The following is a 28,000-nucleotide window of genomic DNA, read 5'->3' on the forward strand; positions in this document are numbered from 1 at the left end:
TCATCTGCCCAAGTGGTTTCTCTTCTATTCTCATGAGGTTTTTTCCCCTTTTTTCTTCTGGGTTTCACATCTGAGAGAAAACATACAACCCTTGACTTTCTGCTTGTCTTGTTTCATTTAACACGATGCTCACCTGTTCCTTAGTCCTGCAACATAATTGTGTTCTTTATGGATGAATAAAACTCCTTATGTATTTATGCCACATTTTTATTATCCATTCATCCATTGATAGACACCTGGTCTGGTTCCATAACTTGGCTATTTTAAATATCAGTGCTATAAACATGGGCATGCATGCATGCTGTGATATGCTGATGTTAATTCTTTTGGATAAATATTGAGAGGAAGTATAAATGAACCATATGGTGATTCCATCCCTGTTTTTTTGAGGAAACTTCATACTGATCTCCATAGTAGTTGTATTAATTTATAATCCTACTAAAAGTGTGTAAGAGTTCCTTTATTTGTATTCTTGACAATGTAGTTGTCATCAAATTACTATTAAATAACAGCACTTAAATCCTATTTATATTCTTGGTGATTGCAGTTTTAAGTGTAGTGAGAAAAAAAAACTGTGTAGTTTAGATTTGCATTTTTCTGTTTACTAAAGTTATTCAGTAGTTTTAGATATTTGTCGGCCATCTGACTTTTTTGTAGTTCACTTGCCCATTTACTGATTGGATTACTTCTATATAAAGTTTTTTGAGTCACTTACATAATCTGGATATTAATCCTCTGTGGGAGGAGTATCTGGCAAATATTTTCTTCCATTCTGCAGGCTCTCTCCACGCTATTGATTGTTCCCTTTGCTTTGTAGTTTTCATGCATCTCATTTATTAACTTTCAAGGGCTCATTATAAAATAACCTTTATTCAATATGAATTATGTAGAATAAGATGCACGCAGCTTTAGTGTGCAGGGTGATGACTGACGCGTGAGTGTGGTTAAGGACAAACCCAACGAAGCTGCTGCTCAACTGTCATTTCAGCATGAGACTCGCTCTGCTGCCAGCTCATGAATGGGGCTCTATTCCGATAAGCTTTATTTTCCAAAAGAGACAGTGGACCAGATTAGGTCTGTGGGCAGTGGTTTTCCAAATCCTGTTATAAATATATTGTGATATGTGAGAAGACAAGTGAGACACTTTGCAGATTACTTTGTCTTCATCTAGGTTATTAGTTATCCAGTGTTCCAAAGATCTGTTTTTGAATAAAGCCCTCAAATCATTGCAGAGGTAAAACTTTACCACAAGTCATTTCCATGAAAAGTCCTCTCATACAGGTAGCCTGTAAAATTGGAACTAAACAACAAGGCCATATTGTCTCTTCCAAGTGTTTATCACACGGTGTTATTAACCTTACTGTAAGGCAATGCTTGCACTTATTCATTCATCTGTTTAAACTCCCCAATACGTATTCCCGACCTTCATCTTCAAACAAAGGGAAGAGTTTCTGTAGGAAAACAAATCTGGATTTATGAGCATTCATAGATGCAGCCGTGAAATCACTGCACCGTCTCTAGCTCTCAGTCTCTCATACGATGTCAAGGAATGATATGTCTTCCTTTGTGCATCATCTCCCTTCCCATCAGCAGTCTTCCCCCTGTTTTCATATAACATTAACTTTATATCTTTCACTCAGCCATGCAACCAAGGGTAAAATTATTAGGTTCAGCCAGAGAGTTGAGCCATAAAATGGTAGTGATATGATCAGGCTAATATTTCTCCCTTGGTCCATTCCCAGTCAATGGACCAGGAGGGAGTATATACAAGGTTGTAACTCTCTTATCTGCTTTGTAGTAGAGAGGCAGAAATCGTTAATCGCAGCTAGCACACGTGAAGAAGGGCCAATCTATCCCAGAATGCCCTGCGGAATTTTGTCTGCCACACAGAGGAATCACTATGATGGCTTCTGATCCTGCCTCTAAGCCTGCAATAGCAACCTAGGCCCAGGTTCTACAGAATCATGCAAAGCAAAACAAATAAACACACAGAAAAGACTTTATATATACATATGACCAATTTTTATTTAAGAAAGATGATTCAATAGAGAATGAATAGCTATTTCAATGAATGTATATATATATATATATATATATATATTCCTGTATATATATTATATATATTCCTGTCAGTGTTGATATTTGTTATTTGTATCACCTTTTATTTTTAATTGCCTGATGAGTCTGTTTAAAAGTATATAATTAGAGATCTTCTAAAAATAACAAGATTCCAGTTTTTTTTCTGTGTGTGTGTGTGTGTGTGTGTAAAATTACTACAACTTTTACTCTTTACTTTTTTTTTGTACTGAAGATTGAACCTAGGGACATTTTACCTCTAAACTATACCCTAACCCTTTTTTATTTTTTAATTGGAAACAGAGTCTCAGGTTTGAGGCTAGCCTCAGCAACTTAGTGAGGCCCTGTTTCAAATATAAAATAAAAATATGAAAAAGTAAGAAAGGGCTAGGGTATTGCTCAAACGTAGAATGCTCCTAGGGAAACCCTAGTCCTAAAAGAAAAAAAAATCTTTGTTAGTATTCTCTCTTGTGTTTTCTATTTGATTTCTGCTCATAATTTTGCTTTTACAAAATGTATGATAGGCTTTGCTTGCTTTTTTCTAAAGTGAAAACCATTATTAAAGTAAAAGCAATTCTTTTAAGTCCTTATTCTTTTCTTTTACAGCTGCTTAATGATAAATTTCCCTCTCAGAATGACTTTCATGTCACCTCACAATGTTATTGTTTAATATTTATATTATCATTTATTTTAAAATATATAATATTGTCTCTTTCAATTTCCTCCTTATCCATATACAAATGAAGCTGTGTTCTGGGGAGAAAGCTAGCACCTGACAGAAGGCTACTTTCACAGTGTCAGGTTAAGTTGTATGTTATTTTGAGGCATCATCATTTTGCCTCATGACCATAAATACATGCATTGCTCTTTCCCATCTTCTCTGATCTCCGTGCACCTGTTATGCTTTGCGCACACACTTTTACTGACATTTCAAATTCTTAAAAACCAAGAAAGTATGTTGACAAATTCTTCATGTTTATCACATGGTTTCAGGACTTCCATCTGCGTAAATAAAGTCTTGTTGCTTAAAAGTTCTAAACTATTTTCTTATTTAAAGAAAACCCCCCGGGGTGGGGGAGTTTGTGGAGTTCTGGCATCCTGTATTCTTCTGGATCCATTGCATCAAAGAATTTCTAAAATTTTCTTAGAAGGGAATGAGTGTTTCCAATCTTGCCTTGTTACAAAAAATATTATAGAGGATCTTGACCTAACAGCTTTCAAACCTCATAGCTTGTTTCCTTTGGCACAGTAACCTGGATGATTATAATTACTTTAGGTTTTTTATTCTCAAATGACTCCTTATTTTTATATTGTCATATTATTGAAGCCCTCAAATATGTGTTATTGAATATATGCTTGTATCTTTCCTTTTAGAAACATGTTTAAAATCTGATATAGAAATTGAAAATGGTTTTTTTTCTGAATATGATTTTATATATGCTTTAAATAAAAAAATACAATTTAAGTGTAAACCAGGATATGTAACCTCAGATGGTGAAACATCAGGAACAATTACATGTCTACAAAGTGGATGGTCAGATCAGCCTAGATGCATTAGTAAGTAACTTATTATATTAATATTATTCACTCCATGATAAGATTAAGTGTGTTCTTTCTTGAGATGACTGATGTTGTTTCATTTGAAATGATAAAGTAAAAACTTTTGAGAAAAGGGTGCATCTCTATTTTTTTATTCTTAAGATTAATTACTAGGATGGCAGAATTTCTGTATGCCTTTTCCTTTTTGAACTTTTTAAAAGCATAATGTGATTTATTCATTTGTTTTTCTTTGTGCTGGGAGTTGAGCCCAGGGTTTCTCTACCAGTGAGCTACATCCCCAGCCTTTTTCTCTTTAGTTTTTGAGACAGCATCTTGCTAAAATGCCCCATCTAGCCTCCAATTCACCACCCTTCTACCTGGGCCCCAGAACACCTGCAGTTACAGAGGTGTGTAGGGACACCTGCCACATACTGTGATCTAGAAACAACTTAGGGAGCTTCATCTGTTTTCTGACATAAACTCACTTTTTTTAGCTGAGACCTTGTGATGGTGATATATACCTGGATTTTAGGTGTTCAACCTTTTAAAGACTTTGCTCCTAGACATAAAAATAATGTTTTTAGTGAAGATGTGGGGTCCTGACATAAAACCTCAGAATAATTTAAACTTCATGTTTTGTACGTTTACTACTACAAGGGAGGTCCACTTCTGAATACCTTCACTATTAGAAAAGTTTCAAAACTTTCTATGTATTGGAAAGAAAGAAGTGTCTCTAGATAATACCAAATTTTGCACTGCTTAGAGATTTTTTCCTTCCGCACTATTTAAAGGCCAATGAAAAATTTCTAAGAATGACTAGTTCAATTTATCTTATCACAAAGATATCCAGTAATATTGGAAGTGCTATTTAACATTCTTTAAGTGAAGTAACTATTGAAGATATCTGTTCTTACTGCCTTAATTTATATTTTTTTCCAATTTATCTGCAATTCACAGGGTCTACCTGGCTAAATAAAAAGTGATGAAAATTCCCTTCATATAATATAAATATATTTATATGCCCCTCCATATACTGTTTTGATTAATGATTTATTAGGAGACTTTATTATAAAAGATAAAATGTCATATAATAGATGTGTATATTTCTTCTTTTTTCTGTATGTCACAACTCATACGTTTGTCATCTTAAATCACAAAACATTCTGGTTTCTTCAAAAAAACAATACAAATCATTAGTGGCCTACTTCATTACTAGCATGATATAAATGTGTGAGTATAATTGAATTATGAAAAATGGTTCTAAAATGAACTTTTCACAGGGTTTTGTGATAAGAAAAAATATCAGGAATATATTTTCAGTCTTAATAAGTATTTCAGTATAATGGTTTATCACTGGTTTTAGATTAGTTTTATACATTAATTTATTGAGGTGAAAACCACTGAGATTATCCATTAAATTATGTTAGAGAATTTGAGTGTGGTGGTGCATGTTTGTAATCCCAGCATTCTGGAGGCTGAAACAGGAAGCCTCAGCTACTTAGTGAGGCCCTTTGCAACTCAGTGAAACTCTGTTACAAAATAAAGACTAAAAAAGAAAATAGGGCTGGGGGTGTAGCTTGAAGGTAGAATGCCCCTTGGTCCTACCCCTAGTACCGCCCCCCCAAAAAAATATGTTAGAGATAAAATGTTCAATTTTTTGTGTATTAGAATCTTGTGATATGCCAATATTTGAGAATGCTAGAACCAAAAGTAATGCCACATGGTTTAAACTCAACGACAAGTTGGAGTATGAATGCACGGTTGGATCTGAAAACAGATTTAAACATTCCAAAGGCTCCATTGTATGTGATCACAACGGATGGTCTGACACACCCACATGTTATGGTACGTACTGTTTTCATAGGATTTCTTTGATTGTTTTCAGGATTAAAAATTGCGTGTGTTTCATTTTTTTTTTAGAAATTTAAATTATCTAGAGAAAAAATTTAAAGAATAACAGTGAAAACCAAGGTGTCCTTGTGATTCAATGTAAACTGGAAGAAGGAGTTTTGAAGGCCTCATAGGTCAGCTTCTTATTTTATTCTTTTCAAAAGCATACAGGTAAATAGAAAACCATTTTGGAAGTTGATTTCGATGAGAGATAAAACGTTGGGAGGAATATTGCAACTTGTGACTTGGACACTTTATGGGTTAGCTTCCCTTGGATAATCAAAACTAGATTTATACAGTACAGAGTTAGATGTAAATCTAGGCAGGAAATCTGTATGTGGGACTAACACTATCTACCCAATGACACTGAATTGGAAAGAATATGGAGCAAAAAGAGACTGAACCCTGAAACATTCCAACATTTAGACATCAGGGAGAAGAGGAAGAGTCAGCAAAGTAGATGGAAAAACAAGGGAAGACCCAGAGAAACAGGAGAAAAAAATCTAGAATTGAATGTTGTCTTAAGTGTGGGCAAATCAGGAAATGATGAAAGGAAGAGGAAGTAGATTAATTAAAAATGTAACCTTTGGAGATTTACTATCTAGATTGTGATCCTAATTCCACTCAGTGCTAAACAATGTAGCAAGCTTATTTGAAAGGTTGTTGAATCTTATTATTAAAGTGTTTACTATTTACAGTTGTTTTGATTAGTGGGCTAAATAATCCAGGTAAGATTCTTTCCATATTCAAGTAACATAATAAATTCATGGAAAGGTAATCTAATTCTATTCTTATGATAATTTTCAGTGGAAATATCCAGTTAGCTATAAAAATGTGATGAATTTAACAACACGGAGCTCCTTTTGGAAGTATTGCTCTTTGGTGACAACAGGGCTACTTATAATTTTTTAACAGAGGGAAAAAAAAGAAAGAAACTGGGTGATCTAATGTCAGAAAGAATCAGACACCGATGGTTCTTTTGCATTTTCAAGGTTATATGAGATTGAATATTGCTTGAGAGAAAGAGAATGGGGAGCTTTAGGTAGAGTTTGAAAGGTTTAATTAAAATGCCAGCCTCAGAGAGAAAAGATCCTGAGACTTGATAGCAGCGTAGAAGGCCCACTCATCCATTCAGGATGTCCAGAAACTCCTTTTGAGACATAGGAAAATGATGAAAAGCACAAATTCTAGAGCTTTTCAAAATAGGAGAGCAACAAAACTAAAACACAATCAATTAATCCAAATAAAAAGCCAAGTGATAGAAGTAGTTCTAATATATTTTCTGTATGATTTAAATACAGAATAAGAGGAATCTTGCACTCTGTTTTGTAGGAAGGCATCTTTATAAAGAAGTGTTGAAAGCCCTTCACTATTTTATTTTATTTTATTTTTTGATAAGCATTAACATATTTTATTTAAGTAATGTCTACTTTAATTGATTAAGTTGAGTAAGAAAGAATTTGGATATCCTCCTAGTCAATCACAAGATATTTGATATAAAATTAAGACCAAGGTGGCGGTGTTTTCAAGACCATGCTGTTTTAATCAGTGTATTGCTTTCAGATATTTCATTGAGATAAAATATTACAATTACAATATGTCAAGACCTGTCAATTATTTTTTGTAAGTAAAGTTGTTTTCATTTTAAAGAAATAATTACTTTGCAAATTTTTCAAAATAGTTATTACAACAGAATATTATATGACATATATGTATATATATATGTAATGTATCTACTTTTTTAGAGTGTATATTTTAAAATAGCATTTGTTTGTATGTCACATATATTTTAAAATAACAAGCAATAAAAATCCATTTACAATAAAGGCCACAATCAATCACATAAGGAAATAGGAAGTTGGGATATTTTCCAAAGTTATTCCAGGTTGAGAAAGGAGCTTGGACCTTTTAATTCCACCCTCCATTTTTAAATTTTTTATTTTTGATTTATTCTTCCGGGAAGATGGCGACCGAGAAAAGCGGGGCTTAAGAGTCCCGCTAACAACCAATCTCCATTACCACAAAAAGAGCGCCTTTCATAGCCAGAAAACACCATCACCAGAAAAACAAAAAAACCACCAGGCTCCAGAGAGAAAGCGGACTGAGAACAGAGCTCAGGGCCACAGAGGAGACACACGCGCCCGAGGACGCGGCAGCAGCGCCATACTGCCGGCGGCAGCGGCGAACTCAGCGGACGGCTACAGCAAGCCGAGGTGAGCCGATGCGGAACAGCCAGGCGGGATCTTTCAGCGCAGACAGCATTTAAAGCTCCCAGTGGCTGAGCTCAGCACACGCTGCAGGGATTCAGAGTGGAAATCAAAACCAGAGAAGAAAAAATACGCCAGCCTCATGGCCGAGGGCGTGGCAGAGGCGCCATATTGCCACCGGCGGCGGCAGCAGCAGTGAATTCACCGAGTCCAGTACAGCTACATCTACGTACTCAAGAACAGTGAGTCAAATTGTGGGCCACAGAGGAGAAATCCCAGTATTGTGCCTCCTGGGACTTGACCCAGTGAGGGAGTGGTGGTGGCAGAGATATCACACCATAGGAGAGTGTGCAACCTGGCACCCCCCCATAGTTTAAAGCAGCCTCTATCGACTCCCTGGGTCGGAGACTCTGTGATACAACCCAGTAAAGGAGTAGTAGGGTCTGAGATAATACAGACTCAAGATCCAGAGCACCTTAAGTGAAGCCATAGTGACCCAAGGGAAGAACCCAGAGAAGGCACAAACCTCCGAAATCATGGGAAAGAGGAATAACACTGAAGTAATGAATGTGCACAACCCCACAACATCAGAACCTGATAAAACAGAAAATCAGAGATTTCTAGAAGATCAAATCAGGAAAATAACTGTAGAAATAATAGAGGTGCTTCGAAAAGAACTCAGAGAGAGCCAAAAGGAGATAAAGGATGCAATTAATGAAGTAAAGGCCTCAATTCAAAGCACAAACAACCGATTAGACCACATGGAGAACAGAATCTCGCTCTTAGAAGATGAGCAATCCAAAAATGAATGCATAGTTTCTAATCTAGAAAAAGATATCCAACAGCAGGAATCTGACATTGAAGAAATATGGGCCCATCTTAAGAGAGCTAACCTAAGAATAATTGGAATAGAGGAGGGAAAAGAAAGTGATACCAAAGGGATCAACAATCTCTTCAAGGAAGTAATAGCAGAAAATTTTCCAAATATAGAGCAAGAGGTTGATACACAGATCCAGGAAACTTATAGAACTCCCTTTAGACAGGATCCGAGAAGAGGATCCCCACGCCACATAATTGTCAAAATGACCAATGTGGAAGCCAAGCAGAGAATCTTAAAGGCAACAAAAACAAAGGGCCAAGTGACATTCAGAGGCAAACCAATTAGAATCACTCCAGACTTCCCAAACCAAGTCATGAGAGCCAGAAGGGCTTGGAGTAACATATTCCAAACTCTGAAAGAAAACAACTTCCAGCCAAAAATTTCCTACCCAGCAAAACTTTCTATCAAATTAGATGGAGAAATAAGAAGCTTCCATGACAAACAGAAACTGAAGGAATTTATGTCTTCAAAACCAGCGCTGGAGAAAATACTCAAAGAGATTAACTACAAAGAAGAAATAGGTAACACTCACCAGAACCAGAGAAACAAGAGTTTCCATCCAACAGACAACTAAGATTGGTTATCTGTGGAGATTCATTATTTATGTTAGTCTTTTACCTATCTCTAAATTGTATTGTTTGCCTTTATTGTTGTTAATTTTTAGGATTTCTAGTTGGAATATTAATATACCTTCAGATATAGCATTTGGAAATATTTTATCCAATTCTATTAGTAACTTTTAACTCTGTTTACATTGTCTTTGGATATACAATATTTTCTTTTATTTTTTAGGGAGTTTGTATATTCTTCTGTTGCCTGTGCCATTGAAATCATATCCAAGAAATCACTGCCAATTTCAATGTTGTGAGGTTTTATGACCCAGATTTTCTCCTAAAAGTTTATAGTCTTAAGATTTATATTTAGGTCTTTTATCTAGTTTGAGTTAATACTTGTATGTGGGATTAGGTAAGGGTCCAATTTTATTCTTTTCCATGTAATTATTATTTTTCAACAATATTTAGTTAAATGATTATTATTTCCACCACCAAATCTTCGTGGAAACCTTGTCAAAAATAACTTGACAATATAGGGAAGAAGTTAGCTCTAGGCTTGTATTTAACTCCAATGGTCTATATATCTGCCTTTAGAACAGTACTACACTGTTTCAATTATTGTAGCTTTATATGGTTTGAAATCAGAAAATATACATCTTCTAGCTTTGTTTTTGCTTCGAGATTGTTTTGGGTATCTAGAGTCCATATTCCATATCAGGATAGATTTTTTTCTGAAAAATAAATATATGATAGTTTCACCTAAAAAAAAAAAGAAAAAAATATTCTCTGGTAAGAAAGAAAGCAAAAAGAAATATTGAAATGTTATCTTTAAGTCATCAAAAGCTTGGTATCAGACAAATGAAACTGTTATGTGAGATTATCATTTTTAATTTTGGATAAATTGCTATAATACTAGATGTCAACCACTAAGCCAAGCATGGGAGGGAGGGATGGGGAGAGAATGGGGTGGGGATCGGGTGGGGGCTGACTGGGCGATGTGTGCATGTATGTCTACAAAAGTTTGTATCCCACTATGATGTATGAATACAGTGCACCAATAAAATAAAATTAAAAAAAAATTTTTATTTTTACGTGGAACATATTGAAAATGGCATTCAGACTATTCTTGGTACCCTCCCCCTCTTCCCCTCCTCCCAAACAATGAGTGTCCAGGTTAACCATGCTATATTCATACTTTTACACATATTCAGATATAGCTCCTTCATTAATCAACCTCAGCCTTCTTCCTCTTCTATGCTTCCATTCAAGATTTGATGAGATTTCTCCTCCATTGCCTGGAGGCCCTCTGGTATCCCTAATACTCCCTAATTTGAGCATATTAGAAAAAACATAAGTCCCTTCTCTTTCTCTGCTTGGCTGATCTCACTTAATATAATGCTCTCCAGATCTTTCCATATTCTTGAAAATGACATGATTTTTTCATCTTTATAGCTGAATAGAATTCCATTGTGTGTATTTCCCATAATTTTGCAATTCATTCATCTGTTGATGGGGACCTAGGCTGGTTCCATATTTTGGTTATTACAGATTGTGCTGCTCTGAACATAGGTATGCATATGTTACTGTAGTTCTCTGATTTCAACCCCTTTGGAAAGATACCCAGGAGTGGTAAAGCTGGATCATATGGTGCATCTATTCCCAGTTTTCTAAGGACTCTCCACACTGATCTACATAGTGGCTGAACTAGTTTTCACTCCTACCAACAGTGTCAAAGAATTACTCTTTCCCCACATCCTCACCAGCATTTGTTGTTATTTGAGTTCTTTATGCTTGCCACTCTGATTGGAGATGGATGGAATCTTAGCATAGTTTTGATTTACATCTCCCTGATGGCTAATAGTGTAGAACACCTTCCCATGTATCTATTGGCCATTTATGTTTCTTCTATGCCCTCCTCTAATAACTTCACAGTCTCTGGCCTAATTTCTAAGTCTTTGATCCATTTTGAGTTGATTCCTGTGCATGGTGAGAGGTAAGGATTTAGTTTCATCTTTCTACAAATGGATAACCAGTTCTCCCAGAACCATTTGCTGAAAGGGCTGTCTTTGCTCCAGCATATGAGTTTGGCCCCTTTGTCAAAGATCAATTGAATTGTTATCTTTATTTCTTTAATTGTGGATTTATTGTTGGCATAAAGAAAAGCAACTGATTTCTTTAGATTGATTTTTGTATCCTGCTACTTTGCTGATTGTTTAGTCAGCTCCAATAGTCTTTTGGTTGAGTTCACTGGGTCTTCTAGAGCATGTCATCAGCAAGTAAGGACAGTTTTAATCACTCTTTTCCTATTCAAATTCCTTTGATTTCCTTCTCTTGTCTTAGTGCTGTGGCAAAAGTCTTGAGGACTATATTGAAAAGGAGTGGTGATAGATAGTGGGCATCCTTGTCTTGTTCCTGATTTTAGAGGAAATTATTGCAGTTTTTACCCATGTGATATGATGTTGGCTTTGGATTTGTTGTATATTGCCTTAATGATGTTGCGATACATTCCTTCTATTCCAATATTTCTACAGTGTTTTTTTTTAACATAATGGGTGTTGGATTTTGTCAAATGCTTTTTCAGCATCTATTGATATGATTATGTGGATTTTGTTCTCAGTTCTATTTATTTGCCGAATAATGTGTATTGATTTGCATATGTTGAACCACCCTTACTTTTCTGGGATGAAACCAACTTGGTCATGGTGTACAATTAACTTTATATGGTTTTGAATGCATATAGCTAGCATTTTGTTTAGAAAATTTTCATCTATGTTCATCAAGGATATTGGTCTTTAATTTTCCTTTTTTGAGGTATCTTTATTTGGTTTGGGGATTAATGTGATACTGACCTCATAGAAGGAATTTGGGAGACTTCCATCTCTTTCAATTTCAGGACAATTTGTTAAGTGTTGGGATTAGTTCTTCGCTGAAGATTTTGTAGAATTTGGCTGGAAACCCATCAAGGCTTGGGTTTTCTTTGATGGCAGAATTTTTATTGCTGTTTCTATTTCTTTGCCTCCTATTGGTTGGTTTAGGTTTGCTATGTCCTCTTGGTTTAGTTAGGTAGGTTATATGTGCTTAGAAATCTGTTGATTTCTTCCATGTTTTCCAATCTATTGGAGTATAAATTTTCAAAATAGTTTCTGATAATCCTTTGAATTTCCTCACTGTCTGTGGTATGTCTCCTTTTTTATTTCTGATTTTAATAATTTGAGCTGATTCTATCTTTTGTTTAGGTTGGCCAGGGGTTTGACAATTTTATTAATCTTTTCAAAGAGTCAGCTTTTTGTTTTGTTGATTCTTTGAATTGTTTTTTTTTTTTTGCTCTCTATTTCATTTATTTCTGCTCTGATTTTAATAATTTCCTGTCTTTTGCTGGCTTTGGGATTAGACTCTTACAGTCTTTCTAGGTCCTTGAGATGTGTCATTAGGTTGTTTACTTGGCAACTCTGTTCTTTTTATGTGGGCAATCAATACTATTACTTTCCTCTTAACTCTACCTTCAAAGTGTCCCATAAATTTTGGTAAGTTGTTTCTCTATTTTCATATAATCCACAAAATTTCTTTATTTCTCCCCTTATTTCTGATCTTACAGGACAGGAAGTGGTAGAGGAGAGGATGTGGCATAGACAGAGATAGCAAAAAGGACAGCAAGCTGATGTAGTGGAGGGAGCTTTTTATTACAAATTATATAAAGACTAATAATCAATGAACACATAGCCAGAAATTCACCAGCACCGCATAAGTCTCCAAAAATTGAATGAACAGATGACAGTTTAAGTATCCTTTTCAAGTACTGTTGCCTCAACTCCATAGCAGAAAACCTCATACAGATCGACTAGTACCCACGTTTATTTCAAATGTCCTGGAAATTCTTTTCTGTAAGGAGGTGTTCCCAAAGTATTGTTGTTCAAACAGGAGTGTCTCTTCTTATAGGGTCCTTGCCCAATGAATTTTGACCAATAAAGTCCAAGAACTAGCAGTGGGTATAGAAATATGAAAGTTTATTTTAAGTCAAGGAAAAATAGAAGATAAAACATCTCCCCCTTCTCATGGAGAAGTGGTCCCCAAAAGAGAGTAACCACCCCAGCTCTTGGGAGGTGGGCTCTATCTGCTCTTTTATGATTGGTCAGAATTGCATTTTGGGGAACCAATGTCTTTTTACCAACTTCAGTCCTTAATTTGAACTGGTGGTCCCAGATCGCCTGCGCCCACCTGTTTCTCACCTCCTTACACATCCCCACTCACCTCAAGGAAGGACCTGTTCCCAGGTCCTCTGCCTGCCTCATTATGATCATAACCTGATTTTTAGTATTCCCCTAGCTTGAAATGCATTTGAAATACCTTTCTATGTGTTCTTTTTTCTCAATGATACTTAAAAGTATCATTTTTTTATTTAAATGTGCCATTTAAAAATTGTATATATTTGTTTTCGGAGAAAGCAATATTATTTTTTGAAAGTATAAAAAATGTCACATTAAATTTTACAAATATCAGCAGTATGCCAGATCTGGTGAAAAGAAGTTGAATTTTTCAGGACAGATATACTGCTGATTAAACACCAATTTATGTCTTCATTTTCTTAGTCCCACATAAATTTAGAATGTCTAAAAAACCCAATATATAACATTATCTTCAAAAAAGAGGACCTTGCTGATGGTCCTTTGTTATGCCTCACACACAGCTGCCTCATTTTCATAAGGTACATATAAAATTTACTTCAACAATGATTATATAGAACATTATTAGCTTATTTTACTTTTTATTTTAGAAAGAGAATGCAGGATGCCCCAAATTGGAAAACATTTAATAGTCAATCCCAAGAAAGACAAATACAAAGTTGGAGACCTGTTGAAATTTTCATGCCGACTGAGACTTAAAACCGTTGGACCAGATTCAGTGCAGTGCTACCACTTTGGATGGTCACCTAATTTTCCAATATGTAAAGGTGAATATTTGTCTTAAAATTATATAAACAAGAATTAGGATTTTGAATATAAACACTTTTATTTCTCCTCTTAATTTTCTTTAGGCTTCTAGGGTGCCTGTAATCTAATACATTAAGTCATGGATATGTGTTAGGTGGTAGAAACCACTGATATGTTTAAGAATTGAATTGTCATTTATTTCTTGAAATATGCATTTGAAGTATTCAAACATAAAACTGTGGTGGCTGAGTTTAGAAAGGTTTCTTGTATTACTTTTAATTTTACCTACATTAGCACCACTGATATTGGACATTTATTTCTAATTTTATTTGTATATCTTTTTACTTTTATTTGGTATGTCTAAACAGTATTTAAGAAGTTCACAGGCAATTAACTAGCTTGTATTACTTAATCAAAGCTAACATATGTTGATCAAATACTTGCATAAGTGATGATACTTTTTTCTAGACATTATAATTAAATGTTACCATAGAATATGAAAAATAATATACTTTAAACAACTACATTTGCTAACAGGTTTATAAAATATATAGATAAAATATCTAAAGCCTTAAATTTACTCCCAATGCTATTTTAAGAGTGGTAACACACCTTGGAAATATGAATTAAATGTAATTATTCTTTTTCATTAAGAATTCTAAAATAAATTATACAACCATTAATAAATAAAATTGCTCCATCTCACTGGATTTTTAAACTGTAAAAGAGACAACCTACCCATTATTTACACAGTATTTCTAACTTTAGATACAGTACAATCATGTGACCCACCTCCTCAGCTCCTCAATGGCAAGGTCAAGGCAACAGAGAAAGAAGAATATGAGCACGGTGCAGTGGTGGCCTATGACTGCAATCCTAGGTACCTGATGAAGGGGCCGGATAGAATTCAGTGTGTTGATGGAAACTGGACAACCTTGCCAATGTGTATTGGTAATGTTTGAAAAAATATTAATACTAAACTGAATGTTTTTTGTATTGTTTTAAACATAAATTATCTTAATTATAAACAAATTTTGTGAAATTTGCATAGAGGAGGAGAGAACTTGCGGAGACATACCTGAACTCGACCATGGCTCTAGCGAGCCTTCTAACCCTCCTTATCATCATGGATATTCAGTGGAATTTAGCTGCACAGAAATCTTTACAATGATTGGACACAAATCAATTACATGTGTTAGTGGAACATGGATCCAACTTCCTCAGTGTGTTGGTTAAGAATATCATTTTAAAGTTAACATTTACTGAAGTTTAGTGTTTTCATGTTAAAAACATTTTCAATCATATATTTTTTAAGATTCAGACATATTCTTGAATATGTGTAGTTTTGACTATAATTAATCCAAGTTTTTTATAATTCAGTACATGTGTACAGAAAAAATAAAAATAGAATTTTATGGATGTCTCTATGCCTGATATTAAAACTATTTTTATCATTGTGAACCTAAATAATACTTATAAATCATTGTATGAGTAAAATAGGTATACTAATTACCAAGAAAAAAAATAACACTTTCATCGTTACCAATGTTGTTAAGATAATGTGTTCTTTCAGGCCCTGGAAAGCAAAGAAATAACATCAACAAAATGCCCTCTTGCCACTCTCCCATAGCACTCTTTCCTCTCTCAGAGCTTAGAACAAGGATAAATTCTCAGTGTGTTTCAAACGTAGCAAACTGAAATTAATGTGCTGCAGGGTGGGTGGACGGCAGGTCCTCTCCATCAGTAGTGAAACTCGGGGAAACGAGGACTCCTGGGATTGGGCCAGGGAGCAAATCCCTTGGATGGATTTCCCTCTACCCTTTTGGTGATCAAGTCTTTGGTGACTAAAGGTTAGGATCATTAGGTTAAGATCTTGAGGGTCCTCCTTCACTTTTCTCTTAGCCTGATTCTGACCCAGGGTTTTTCTGGGCCCCTCATTCAAATAGAGTGCTGAGTACCCAGTCTAACTTTTTTATTGGGGTGTGTGTGGGGGGCACTGGAGATTAAACCCAGGGGCATTCTACCTCTAAGCTAAACCCCCAACCCAGTTTTATTTCTTATTTGGAAACAGGGCTCACTAAGTTGTGGAGGGCGTCGCTAAGTTGTGGAGACTGGCTTCGAACCTGAAGTCCTCCTGTCTTAGTCTCCCAAGTACTGGAATTATAAGTGTGCACTGCCACACCTGGCTCTTATTGGAATTTTAGACACTGATTAATCCTGGGAAAATATAAAGCTCCTTAATGACAGAGATTTATACTTGTTTTGCCCATGTGTGTTCTCAATACCCAGAAGATTGACTGGCATGTAGGAGTCAAGTCAAGTAATAAATTTTACCTGATACCCCCTGGTGTAAAGCACTGACTTCAGTCCTTTCAGACCTAATTTCACCATGATCCTTTTTCCACAAGTGATTTCATCGATAGGAGAAAAATCCAAATAAATATCAGACAAAAACCATTCAACTCTTCATTCTAACTTCCACTACAATTATTCTTTGATATTTTCTCTCATCTGAGTTTTCCTTCCAGTGGTTAATCTATCAATAGGCAGCTTCATCTAAGTCCCTTCCAGCTATCAAAGCCTGTACTCTTCTCAGTATTTATTTTGTACTTGCTAGTTTAGCTTTTCACCCTTTTCAAGATATTTATTTTCCCCCAATAAAGAAATGAATTCAGAATCCATTCAATCCCAGGACATAGCACAAGCTCGGCCACTGTCCTTGGCCACATGTCTTCCATCAGTTCCTATCTCTTGCAGAACCTTTTGCTTATTCTTCCTCAACACTCTACATCTACACTGGTCTGAATCCTAAGGATCAGACCAATTCTCAAGTCTCTGTTTTGACTCAGCCTCCTTTGGCGTTCTTCAGGTTTGGTTGACAAAATCATTCTGACCTTGGACTAGTTACTTTTCTAGCTCTGTTCATTTTCACTTGACTCTGCCTTTTAAATCATTAACAACAATTAGGATCAGAGATGAGCAAAGACATTTTATCAAATCAAATAATGTTTTTCCAGGCCTTGGTGGTATATGCCTGTAAGTAGAATGTCCCTGGGTTCTATCTCCAGTACATCAACATCACCATCATCATCATCATCATCATCATCATCATCATCATCATCATCATCATCATAGAATTCTCATCTTTGTTTAGTCATTGAAATATATATTTCAAGTTTCTGTAACTCATATTTAGCTCAAAACATAGCCAGTAAATTTTATTATGATGACATTACCATATTATTTGATTAAAGGATGAGTTAGTGTATAAAATAGCTTCTCTAAAACTTTAAGATTATATTAAACAGATCATGACTTTGAGCACCCAATTATTTCTCCTTCTCCTTCTCCTTCTCCTTCTCCTTCTCCTTCTCCTTCTCCTTCTCCTTCTCCTTCTCCTTCTCCTTCTCCTTCTCCTTCTCCTTCTCCTTCTCTTCTCTTTCTCCATCTCCTCCTCCTCCACATCCTTCTCCTCCTCCTCCTCCTCCTCCTCCTCCTCCTCCTCCTCCTCCTCCTCCTCCTCCTCCTCCTCCTCCTTCTTCTTCTTCTTCTTCTTCTTCTTCTTCTTCTTCTTCTTCTTCTTCCTCTTCTCTCTCTCTCTCATAGGCATTGAATCCAAGAATCTCTAATATTCTAGGTTTTAAAGAAGCACTCTATCACTGAACAACACCCCCAGCCAAACTGCACAATTTCACAATCCAAGTTTGCCCCCCCACCTCTCTCTCCTCTTCTTCTTCTTCTCCTTCTTCTTCTCCTTCTCCTTCTCCTTCTCCTTCTCCTCCTTCTCCTTCTCCTTCTCCTTCTCCTTCTCCTTCTCCTTCTCCTTCTCCTTCTCCTTCTCCTTCTTCTTCTTCTTCTTCTTCTCCCTATGGTCATAGCACAAACTGTTTAGATACGCATATATGCTAAAGCTTAGAAATATTCTTTTCTTATTACACATGTTACTCTTTAAAGTTATACTTAAACTAGCAACTTCTTACATTGTAGTCCCATAGGTATTTTTTATTTTAATATTCTGGATTTAAAAATACATTGTTTTTCCGGGCATGGTGGCGCACACTTGTAATCCCCGCGCTTGGGAGGCTGAGACAGTAGGTTTGAAGCCAGCCGTGCTGGTTTAAGAGACCCTGTTTCCAAATAAAAATATATATAAAAAAATAGGTCTGGGAGTGTAGCCCGGAGGTAGAAGGGTTTCCAGGAAACCCAGTACCACCATAAAAAAACATTGTTTTTTGCAATCAGAAAAAACAGGTGAATATGAACACTTGCACAAATTTCAAATATGGGACCAAATTCAGTTGTGTGATGACTCTTTATCATGTAGATCATATAAGAAAGTGAACCTCCTATGTTTTTTCAGTTCCCAATGCAATAAGTTAAAGACTAGACGAGAAACTTATATTCAAACAGTATGGCATATTTCATGCTTTATGATCAGGAATAATTTTGTTGGTAGAATTTACAAGCATAAATCACTGTTTTTTATCTATTGACTGCATATCAATTTTATATAATAATTGGCTTGATTATAATGATTGGTCTTTTCATGAAAATATTTTCATTTTATAGCAACAGATCAACTTAAGAAGTGTAAAACACACAGGTTATTTGCAAGTGGTGTGAATCAGCCAGATAAGAATTATTTTGACCATAATACTAACAAAAGCTACAAATGCAGAGGAAAGCGAGAAAATAAATATTCTATCTGTATAAATGGAAATTGGAATCCAGAACCAAACTGCAAAAGTAAGCTGTCATTTACAATGTTTTCTAAAATTTGGATTAGTTTTCATCACACATAAAATCTTGTACTTTAAAAAAATTCAACAATTTATTAGTAAAAATACACTTTAAGCTGAAAGTAATTTAGAAACTAATTAAACACTGTCTCTAGCTACAAATCATACCATGTTTATTGGTTATACTTAATAATTTGTATAAACATTCAAACTTGATAATTTAAAATCTAGGTAGTACATATCTGATTAATATTGTATTAATCACTGAACAACATTGCTTATAATTACTTTTATTATACTGTATGAATCAGTAACTATCCCTGTGCCTGTAACTATTATTTATCTCTTATGTATTTATTATCCAATAATTTGTCTATATTTTCATTTATTTTTTATCTATTTTTTATTATCTGCCTTAAAAACCATATTGGAACTTCCATGTTGAACTCAGCATTCTCACTGCTGTGACCTCCAAAATCTGATGAAACCCACAGAGAGGAAAGAAGATTTATATGCTCACAGTTGTGGAGATCTCAGGGGTTCAGTCTTTGTTAGGCCAGGTGAAGTGTGCAGAGCTCAGGGTATGGCCTTGGGATAGAAAGAGCACAAGGGCTCTGTTCTTGCATAATGGAGGCAGGAAGTAGAGAGAGAACAGAAAGAGGAGGGACCGTATTTAAACCCCAAGGCCATACTTTCACTCTTGGGTTATCTAGGAGCACTGTCAGGACCTGGCATATTCTAGTTGCTCAGATGCTGCAGAGATCAGTGATGAGCCAGCAGGGCTGTTGCTGTGGCTGCGGCTGTTGCAGATGGCACAGGACTGTGATTTGTCTATTTCTTCTTATAATTCTCTTTATTTTTGTTTTTGTAATCTTGAGATCTTTTAGATACATGTACAATCAAGATTGATTTGTCCTTTTGAAGTATCTCTTTTATAATTATAAAATACTTCTTTTCTACTTTTGTAAAACTTTATGTCTTGAGAGGTATCTATATTGTCTGATTTTTAAGATAGCCATGTCATTAAAATAATTGGTATATTTATAAGAGAAAGGAAAGCTAAACAAAGTTCAAATAGTTATCATCCTGAAGTATTTTCTCTCAATTGAAAGCAAAAAAAAATTAAATAATAACAGAGCTAACTACACCTCATATGTTTATCTCACAAATTTGAAAATAAACCACCTCATTATCAATCAGTTATTGTCAAAAATAAATGACAACGATCACAGTACTAACTGAAATCTATAAAATACAACAAAAGCAAAGATAGTTATAGCATTAAAACACAGATTAAAAAAGAATAAAAGAAAAGCCACAGCTATAACAATATGAAAGCTAGACATAGACATATATAAAACATATAAAAACATAAAATCATTAAGGCATATATTGTTAATAACTAAAAAAATGACCAGAATACATTCAAAATATTTCAAGATATTTAAGAACAAATACTTAGAAAATATTATTGATGAAATATAACTCATGTTGCCTTAAGCAGAAGCAGAAAACATGTAGTTATTAATAACCAAAAATAAATTTTGTTCACTCAAATATCTTTCTGAATTAATAAACTGTGAAACAATAGAGAATATTTACAAGACTTCTCAGGGTACACTCACATGAGGTTTTAATGAAGTAAGGTATATAATACAAGCTGGGCGTGGTGGTACATGCCCATAATCCCAGGACATGGGAGGCTGACATAGGAGGATGGCAGGTTTGAGGCCAGTGTCAGCAATTCAGCAAAGCCCTCAGCAACTTTGTGAGAACTTGTTTCAAAATAAAAAGTAAAATAGGGCTGGAGGTGTATGTAGCTCAGAGGTAGAAAACCCCAAGGGTCAATCCCTAATACATAAATGAAAATAAATAAAAAAATAAATAAAATTACATAGGAGAAAGCAAAGTGAAGGAATGAGAGATATGAAAGCTATTCAAGTCCATCCAGAACCCTCTCTCAGTCAAATGAGACTGCATCTTCACATTATGAACCACCAAGATATATCTGAGGTATCTCTTCTTTTTTTTTTTTTTTTTTTTTTTTTTTGGTGGTACTGGGGTTCCTGGAAACCCTTCTACCTCCGGGCTACATTCCCATACCTATTTTATATTTTATTTGGAAACAGGGTCTCTTAAACCAGAGAGGCTGGCTTCGAACCTGTGAGATCCTCCTCTCTCCGCCTCCCAAACTCTGGGATTACAAGTGTGTGCCACCACGCCCAGCCTAGGTATGTTACTTCTATCGGGACTCAGACACAGCTTGCAGAGGAGTCTTCCATACCAAACACACTATGTAACTGCAACTCAATTGCATAGTTATTAAATTGGGTGTAGACCAATCAAGTTAGATATCCTTTAGCAACATCATTGAGCTACTGAATGGTAGGTCCAGGAGAGTTCAAACTTGCAATAGCATGCTATAAACTGGGCATAGTGGCACATGGCTATAATCCCAGTACTTGGAAGGCTGAGGCAGGGGGTCACAGGTTCCAGGACAGCCTCAGCATGGAAGTGAGGCTCTCATGAAATAAGACTTTGTTTACAAATAAAAAATAAAATATGGCTGGTGATATAGCCATGAGGTAGAAAGCCCCTGGATTCTACCCCCAATACCACAAATATAAATAAATAAATAGTACACTATAAATCACTTGTAAACATATGTAATGCTTATGATAACCTACAATGAATACCAAACTGATTATTAACTAAATGTGTTTTTTCCTTTGGCTAATCAGCTTCCTTTGGTAAAATATCTCCTGAGGCTTTTAATCAAATTTCTCTGCATTTAATCATGCATATATCTGAAAAGACCTTGAGGTCACTTTACTTCATATTTGTTATCAAAGGATTATAATTCAGTTAAGACATCCTAAAGGTTAGAAATAAGTTTTAAAAGTTTATGTAACACATGCAAGATTGCCTAAAGGAAGAAGAAATGGGAAAAACTGCAAGACTGTAAAGAATAGTTAACACTAAACTGTGATCCAAGCTGAAAAAATATTTAAATATAGAACATTATTATCATACGATTTAATTAATGACTTTTCTGTGTATTAAATTATTCTTTAAATATTTTAAAATTATGATGTGTATCAACCAGTCTAATTTTAATATTTTCTAGAAGTAGAAACAAGCTCCTGCCCCCCTCCACCTCAAGTTCCCAATGCTCATGTGATGACAACCACAGTGAAATACCAAGAAGGAGAAAAAGTGTCTGTTCTTTGCCAAGACAATTATCTAGCCCTGGATGGAGAAGAAATGATGTGCAAAAATGGACGGTGGCAGTCGGTACCGCGCTGTATGGGTCAGTCGTGGAAAACTCCCATTATGACATGTTTTTGCAAGTTCAAACTTATGAATCATCTATTTTTAGAGTTTCCTGTTTAATAATTTTAAATATGCTTTTTTCGTGTATTGTAATCTCACACCATAATGAGGTTCAGAGTGCTGGGAACGTACATGCTACAGCACTTGGTGAGCCTCCCTGCCTCTCTCCCCTTCTTGTACATGGTATTTATTTTGACATTGCAGTTAATAAATCCCTAGTGTTTTATGTGAGTAAAAAGATTGAAGACCTTACTATATATCTATTTCCCTTTTTTCTTTTTTCAAAAAATTTATTATTGGTGCACTGAAGTCATACATCATAATGGGAGGAAAGAATCATGGAGACATACGTGCACACACACATCACCCAGTCAGCCCTCACCCAGTCCCCACCCCATTCCCTCCCCGTCCCTCCTTCCCATGCTTGGCTCAGTGATTGACGTGGATAGTTTTGTTTAATTGTGATCTACATACATAAATCACTGAGTATCTTTCTCTTATGTCAAAAAATACAGAAAATGCTTTGGTGTATTTTGCGAATACCAGACAAAATTTCTCTTTATAAATATTTTGCTTCACATAATTAATAGGCCTCATATGAAAGGGATTATTGAGCAAAAAGGTAATAACACGGATACTGTGCAGGTACCACCCAAATATTAACCTTTTGATTTCTGTTCTTCACATAGAAAAAATTTTATGTTTTCAACCACCTGAGATAGACCATGGAACCATTCTGTTGCCTCAAACTTCAAAAAAAGGGAAAGAAACAGACACCTCCCGAGCGTATGCCCATGGCACTAAATTAAGTTATGCTTGTGAAGATGGTTTCGTGGTAGCTGAAAAAAATGAGATAAAATGCCACTTGGGAAAATGGAGTTCTCCACCTCGTTGTGTAGGTATGAACATATAAAATCTCAAATTCTGGTTTTTAGTACAAATAATTAATATAGTCTACCTTTTCTGGGTGTGGTGGTGCAGGCTTGTAATCCCAGCACTTGTGAGACTGAGAAAGGAGGATCCAAGTTCAAGGACAGCCTCAGCTACTTAGTGAGGCCCTCTGCAACTCAGTGAGACCCGGTTTAAAAATAAAGAATAAAAAATAGGGCAGGGGGTGTGGCTTGGAGTTTGAATGCCCCTGGGTTCCATCTTCAGACTCACACACACAAAAAAAAGAATAAAAAAAAGAATAAAATATAGGGTTAGGGGTGTAGCTTGGAGGTAGTATGCCCCTGGGTTCTATCCATCTATTTTACAAAAAAATAGTTTCATCTATTTTACAAAGAAAAAATAGTCTATTGTTATCAAAGTCAAGAGACAGAATTATATATATATATTATATATGAATGTATATATATAATATATGAATTACATATGTATATAATATATATATTATATACGAATAATATATATTAGATATGAATATATATTATATACGAATGTCGTATATATAATATATGAATATATATATAATATACAGAATTATATATATATATTACACATTTGTATAGTTTACCATTAAATACTTTTGCATATTGAATCAGTCCTATTTTATTGGTTAATTTTGTTGTTTTATTGTCACGTTTTTGGTGGTAGAGCTTGAATTCAGGGGGGTGTTCTACTTCTGAGATACATACCCTAGTCTTTTTTTTTTTTTGAAACAGGATCTCAGTAACTTGGCTTGGCTGTGGAGAACCTGTGATCCTTCTGTCATAGTCTCCCAAGTACAAGGATCACAGGTGTGCACCACCCTGTCCAGTTAGTCACATTTTATTCATCATTTTTATTTTTATTTTTTATTTATTTTATTTTATTTTTTGGTGGCACTGGGTATGGAACCCTTCTACCTCCAGGCTACACCCCCAGACCTATTTTATATTTTTATTTGGAAACAGGGTATCTTTGCCAGTGCGGCTGGCTTCAAACCTGCGCGATCCTCCTGTCTCCGCCTCCCAAGCACGGGGATAATAAGTGTGTTCCACCACGCCTGGCCAACATTTTTATTTTTAAAAACGACGTATAGTTCAATAGCCAAATGATGGAATCAACCTAGGTGGCCATCAGCAGAGGAGTGGATTACAAAATTGTGGGATATACACGCAATAGAATTGTACTCAGCAGTAAACTAGAACAAAATGGATGGATCTGAAGAACATCATGTTAAGTGAGATTAGTCAGTCACAGAAAGCAAAGTGTCATGTGTTTTCTCTCCTACATGGAGATAGGGAGTGACCAGGATACTGGAAGGACTTCAGATAATGGAGGAGAAAGTCCAGTGGAGCCAGGAAGGTGCGTCTAGGGGAAAGCAGAGGGCAGAGGGGAGGTCAGTGAAGGAACCACTTCCATGGACATTCGTACATGTGTGAGAACACCAATGCCAGTCTCAATACCCTGTACGGGGAGGAAGGAGTGGGGAGGGAGTCGAGGAAGTGAGTATTCTGTGTGAGCATGTCGCTGTCACTGTGAACTACATGATGATGGGAGACTACAATGCACCAATGAAAGTATATAAATGAAAGTATATAAAAGTGAAAACAGAAAGAATGTGTAGTCGATTTAAATGGACATATACACATAAGATGGGGTGTTTGCTTTGCCATCAGTTTTAAAACTATTTTTAATGTGTTTTCTTTCTGATTTCTTATAATACATGATACTATGATTTGAAGACCTGAGAATAAACTCAGGAACATTATTTTCTCTTACTCAGATTGTGTGTATAATCCTGGAGATTGAAACCATGGGCTTTCTAATTTCAAGACATACCTCCAGCCCATTTTATTTTTATTTTGAAACAGGATGTCACTAAGTTGTTGAAGCCTCACTAAATTGCTGAGGCTGCTGAAACCCTGTGACTCTCCTGTCTCAGCCTCCCAAATACTGGGATTATAAGCATGTACCACCACACCTGCCCCTCCTCCCTTAGCCCTTTTTTATTTTTTATTTTGGAACAGGGTTTCCTAAGTGGCTGAGGCTCTGCCTTACCATGTTGCTGAGGCTGGCCTTGAACCTGTGACCTTCTTGTCTTAGTATCCCAAGTAACTGGGATTACAGCCATGCACCATCACATCTGTCTACATAGAATTCTTAAGATTATTAAATCCACAGTGTATTTTATTTTATCACTCATAATTGGCTCAAGATGCTTTTGTTGTGTCTTAAATATGTTAACATCCTCTGTGATGTCCAAGTAGCTGCTGTGTTATCATTTTCTTCAAAACTATTAAATATGAAAATGGGTACATAAAATTGAATTTCTGGGTTTGTAAAATATGGATTAATTCTTTTGTTTTTTTGTTTGTTTTTAGGACTGCCTTGTGAACCTCCACCTCAGATTCTTAATGGTATTGTGTCTCACAACTTAGACAGATACCAATATGGAGAAGAAGTTATGTACAGCTGTTCAGAAGGTTTTGGAATCGATGGACCTGCATTTATAAGATGTTTGGGGGGGAAATGGTCCTCTCCACCAGAATGCACAAGTATATATTTTTATTTTATTCTCTATGATAGACACCGTAATTCAAAGCACAAGTAGTACATATAAGAAATTAAGCCAGAATTCTAAAATTTCACAAGGTATCCCTCTTTGTTTTTGACTTGATTTACTATTTTATAATACCTTTACTGATATATTATACTCTTACATCATGCTATAGTTCAGAGTGATGGGTGGTGGGGGTGGAGAAAGAATTACTGAAAGACACACTTCCACTGACGTTGTGCACGTATTGAAATTGTTAATGCCAATGTCAATGACATATACTGGGAAGGGGAGGGAGTATCCAGGGAGCTGGGGGAAAGCTCACCAAGTGCTGTGTGCACGGACATCCCCATCACAAGGTAACACTCTTGAAGGTTCTGGATTCTGGCAAAGAATATAGTCCTCGTAATTTTTAAAACTTTTTTGGGGGGTTCTGGGGTTCCTGGAAGCCATTCTACCTCCGGGCTACACTTCCAGATCTATTTTCATATATTTTTTATTTGGAAACAGGGTCTCTTTAAGCCAGTGAGGCTGGCTTCGAACCTGCGTGATCCTCCTGTCTCTGCCTCCCTAGTGTGGGGATTACAAGAGTGCGCCACCACACTCAGAATTTTTTTATTTAATTTTGACATTATGAGCCAAAGTGCTTTATTTCCAAAACATTTAGAATGCAAAGAGTTTAACATTATGAACCAAATTACTTCATTTCCAAAACATTTTTTGTGCAAACTTTCAGTATCCTCTGATGTACATTCTCAGAATTAACCCTGTTCCTGGGACACAGCTGATTCCTGCTCATCTATCTCATCCCTTATTTAACCTGCTCTCATATTGTCAATGATCCCAATACAGCTGCATGCTTTTTGCAACTCTGAAATTATTAGAATAGGGTGTGTGTGTGTGTGTGTGTGTGTGTGTGTGTGTGTGTGTGTCTGTGCACGTGAGTGCTCTCTGCGTACTAAGACCAGGGACATTCTAACTCAGAGCTACACTCCCAAACTTATTTTATATTTGGAAACAGAGTCTGGTTAACTTACTAAGAGCCACACAAAATTGCTGAGGCTGGCCTTGAACCTGTGTTTCTCCTGTATCAGCATTCCAAGTACTGGGATTACAGGTATGCACCACCAAACCGAGTTCAAATAACATATTTGACAGAAGCAAAAAGTAGAAAGACATAATACATGTGCCAAGTATGGGCAACAAATAATATGAATGTAAAATGTATGATTTCAAGCATTACAACCACTAATATTTATTCAGCCATCATTCCTATCTTATATTTTAGATAAATTTGAGACAACTCATATAAGTTAAAACAGTGAACATGGCTGGGTGTGGTGGCGCACACTTGTAATCCCAGAATTCAGGAGGCTGTGACTGGAGGATAGCAGTTCATGGACAGCCTCAGCTACTTAGTGAGGTCCGCTGAAACTCAGTGAGACCCGGTTTCAAAATAAAAAATAAAAAAATAGGGCAGAGGGTGTAGCTTGGAGGTTGAATGCCTCTGGGTTCCATCCTCAGACTGGCCAAAAAACCAAACCAAAACAAAACAAAAAACCCCCAAAACAGTGAAAATAAATATGCCAAGTTGTAGGGGTATATATTATGGTTTTAATTGGTTCTGTGAGTAGCAAAATATTATTTTAGGAGACAATTATCAGATACAACAGATTTTAAAACTTACTCAACACATAAATATTCTTTTCTTTCAGGAACAGATTGCTTTGATTTACCTAGCTTTGATGATGCCATATTTGTAGGACAGAAGAAGAAATCATATAGGTCAGGAGAACAAGTGACTTTTAGATGTCCAGAATTTCATCATTTGGAGGGGTCCAATATTGTGACATGTATTAACAGCAAATGGATAGGAAAGCCAATGTGCAAAGGTACGCTGATGGACTTGTGGATTGTATTTATTGAAGTGTTTTAGGAAATAAAGAATATTCTCTAGCATTATTAAAACAGGCATAGATTAATTTCTAGGTCAAGCCTAAGTATGTTTTATTGTCTTTTAACTGTGTTTATGCTTCAAATTGTGTCTATAATTCATAACTTATTCTCTAAAAAATGTCTTTTGGTGTTTGTTTTTAAGGAATGGTAACTAATAAGCATGGTGACTGCAAACGGAACACTTGACCAATATAATCACTTTATTCTGATCTTTTTGCATTTTCTAAATTTATATTGTACTTGTAGAGCTTGAGATATTAATTCTACTAATCTCAAAGGGAAATATCCAGGACCTCTAGTTTTTAACTATCTTCCAAGGGGATAAAATTCTTATAAGTTTTTTTCGGTAAGAGATAGGAAAGAGATTTAAGGATATGAAAGCTCAGCTTTTACAAAAATATAGTGATATCTTCT

At 35.6% G+C, this 28,000-nt stretch overlaps 1 protein-coding gene across 1 annotated transcript in view; it reads left to right on the forward strand.

Moving 5' to 3' along the window:
* Positions 1–28,000, forward strand: part of LOC308265153 (complement factor H-like) — a gene marked incomplete at both ends in the record, with an annotated part of 57,421 nt that overhangs the window by 20,054 nt on the left and 9,367 nt on the right. The window contains 10 exons of the mRNA XM_080698746.1: positions 3,451–3,633; positions 5,284–5,460; positions 13,918–14,094; positions 14,843–15,025; positions 15,126–15,305; positions 18,644–18,820; positions 21,947–22,123; positions 22,836–23,045; positions 25,455–25,628; positions 27,346–27,522. Of these exons, the coding sequence (XP_080554872.1) occupies positions 3,451–3,633; positions 5,284–5,460; positions 13,918–14,094; positions 14,843–15,025; positions 15,126–15,305; positions 18,644–18,820; positions 21,947–22,123; positions 22,836–23,045; positions 25,455–25,628; positions 27,346–27,522 (1,815 nt within the window). The remainder of the gene's footprint in view (positions 1–3,450; positions 3,634–5,283; positions 5,461–13,917; positions 14,095–14,842; positions 15,026–15,125; positions 15,306–18,643; positions 18,821–21,946; positions 22,124–22,835; positions 23,046–25,454; positions 25,629–27,345; positions 27,523–28,000) is intronic.

The sequence above is a fragment of the Muscardinus avellanarius genome (assembly GCF_963383645.1).
Source record: "Muscardinus avellanarius genome assembly, chromosome: 7".
Classification (NCBI taxonomy): domain Eukaryota; kingdom Metazoa; phylum Chordata; class Mammalia; order Rodentia; family Gliridae; genus Muscardinus; species Muscardinus avellanarius.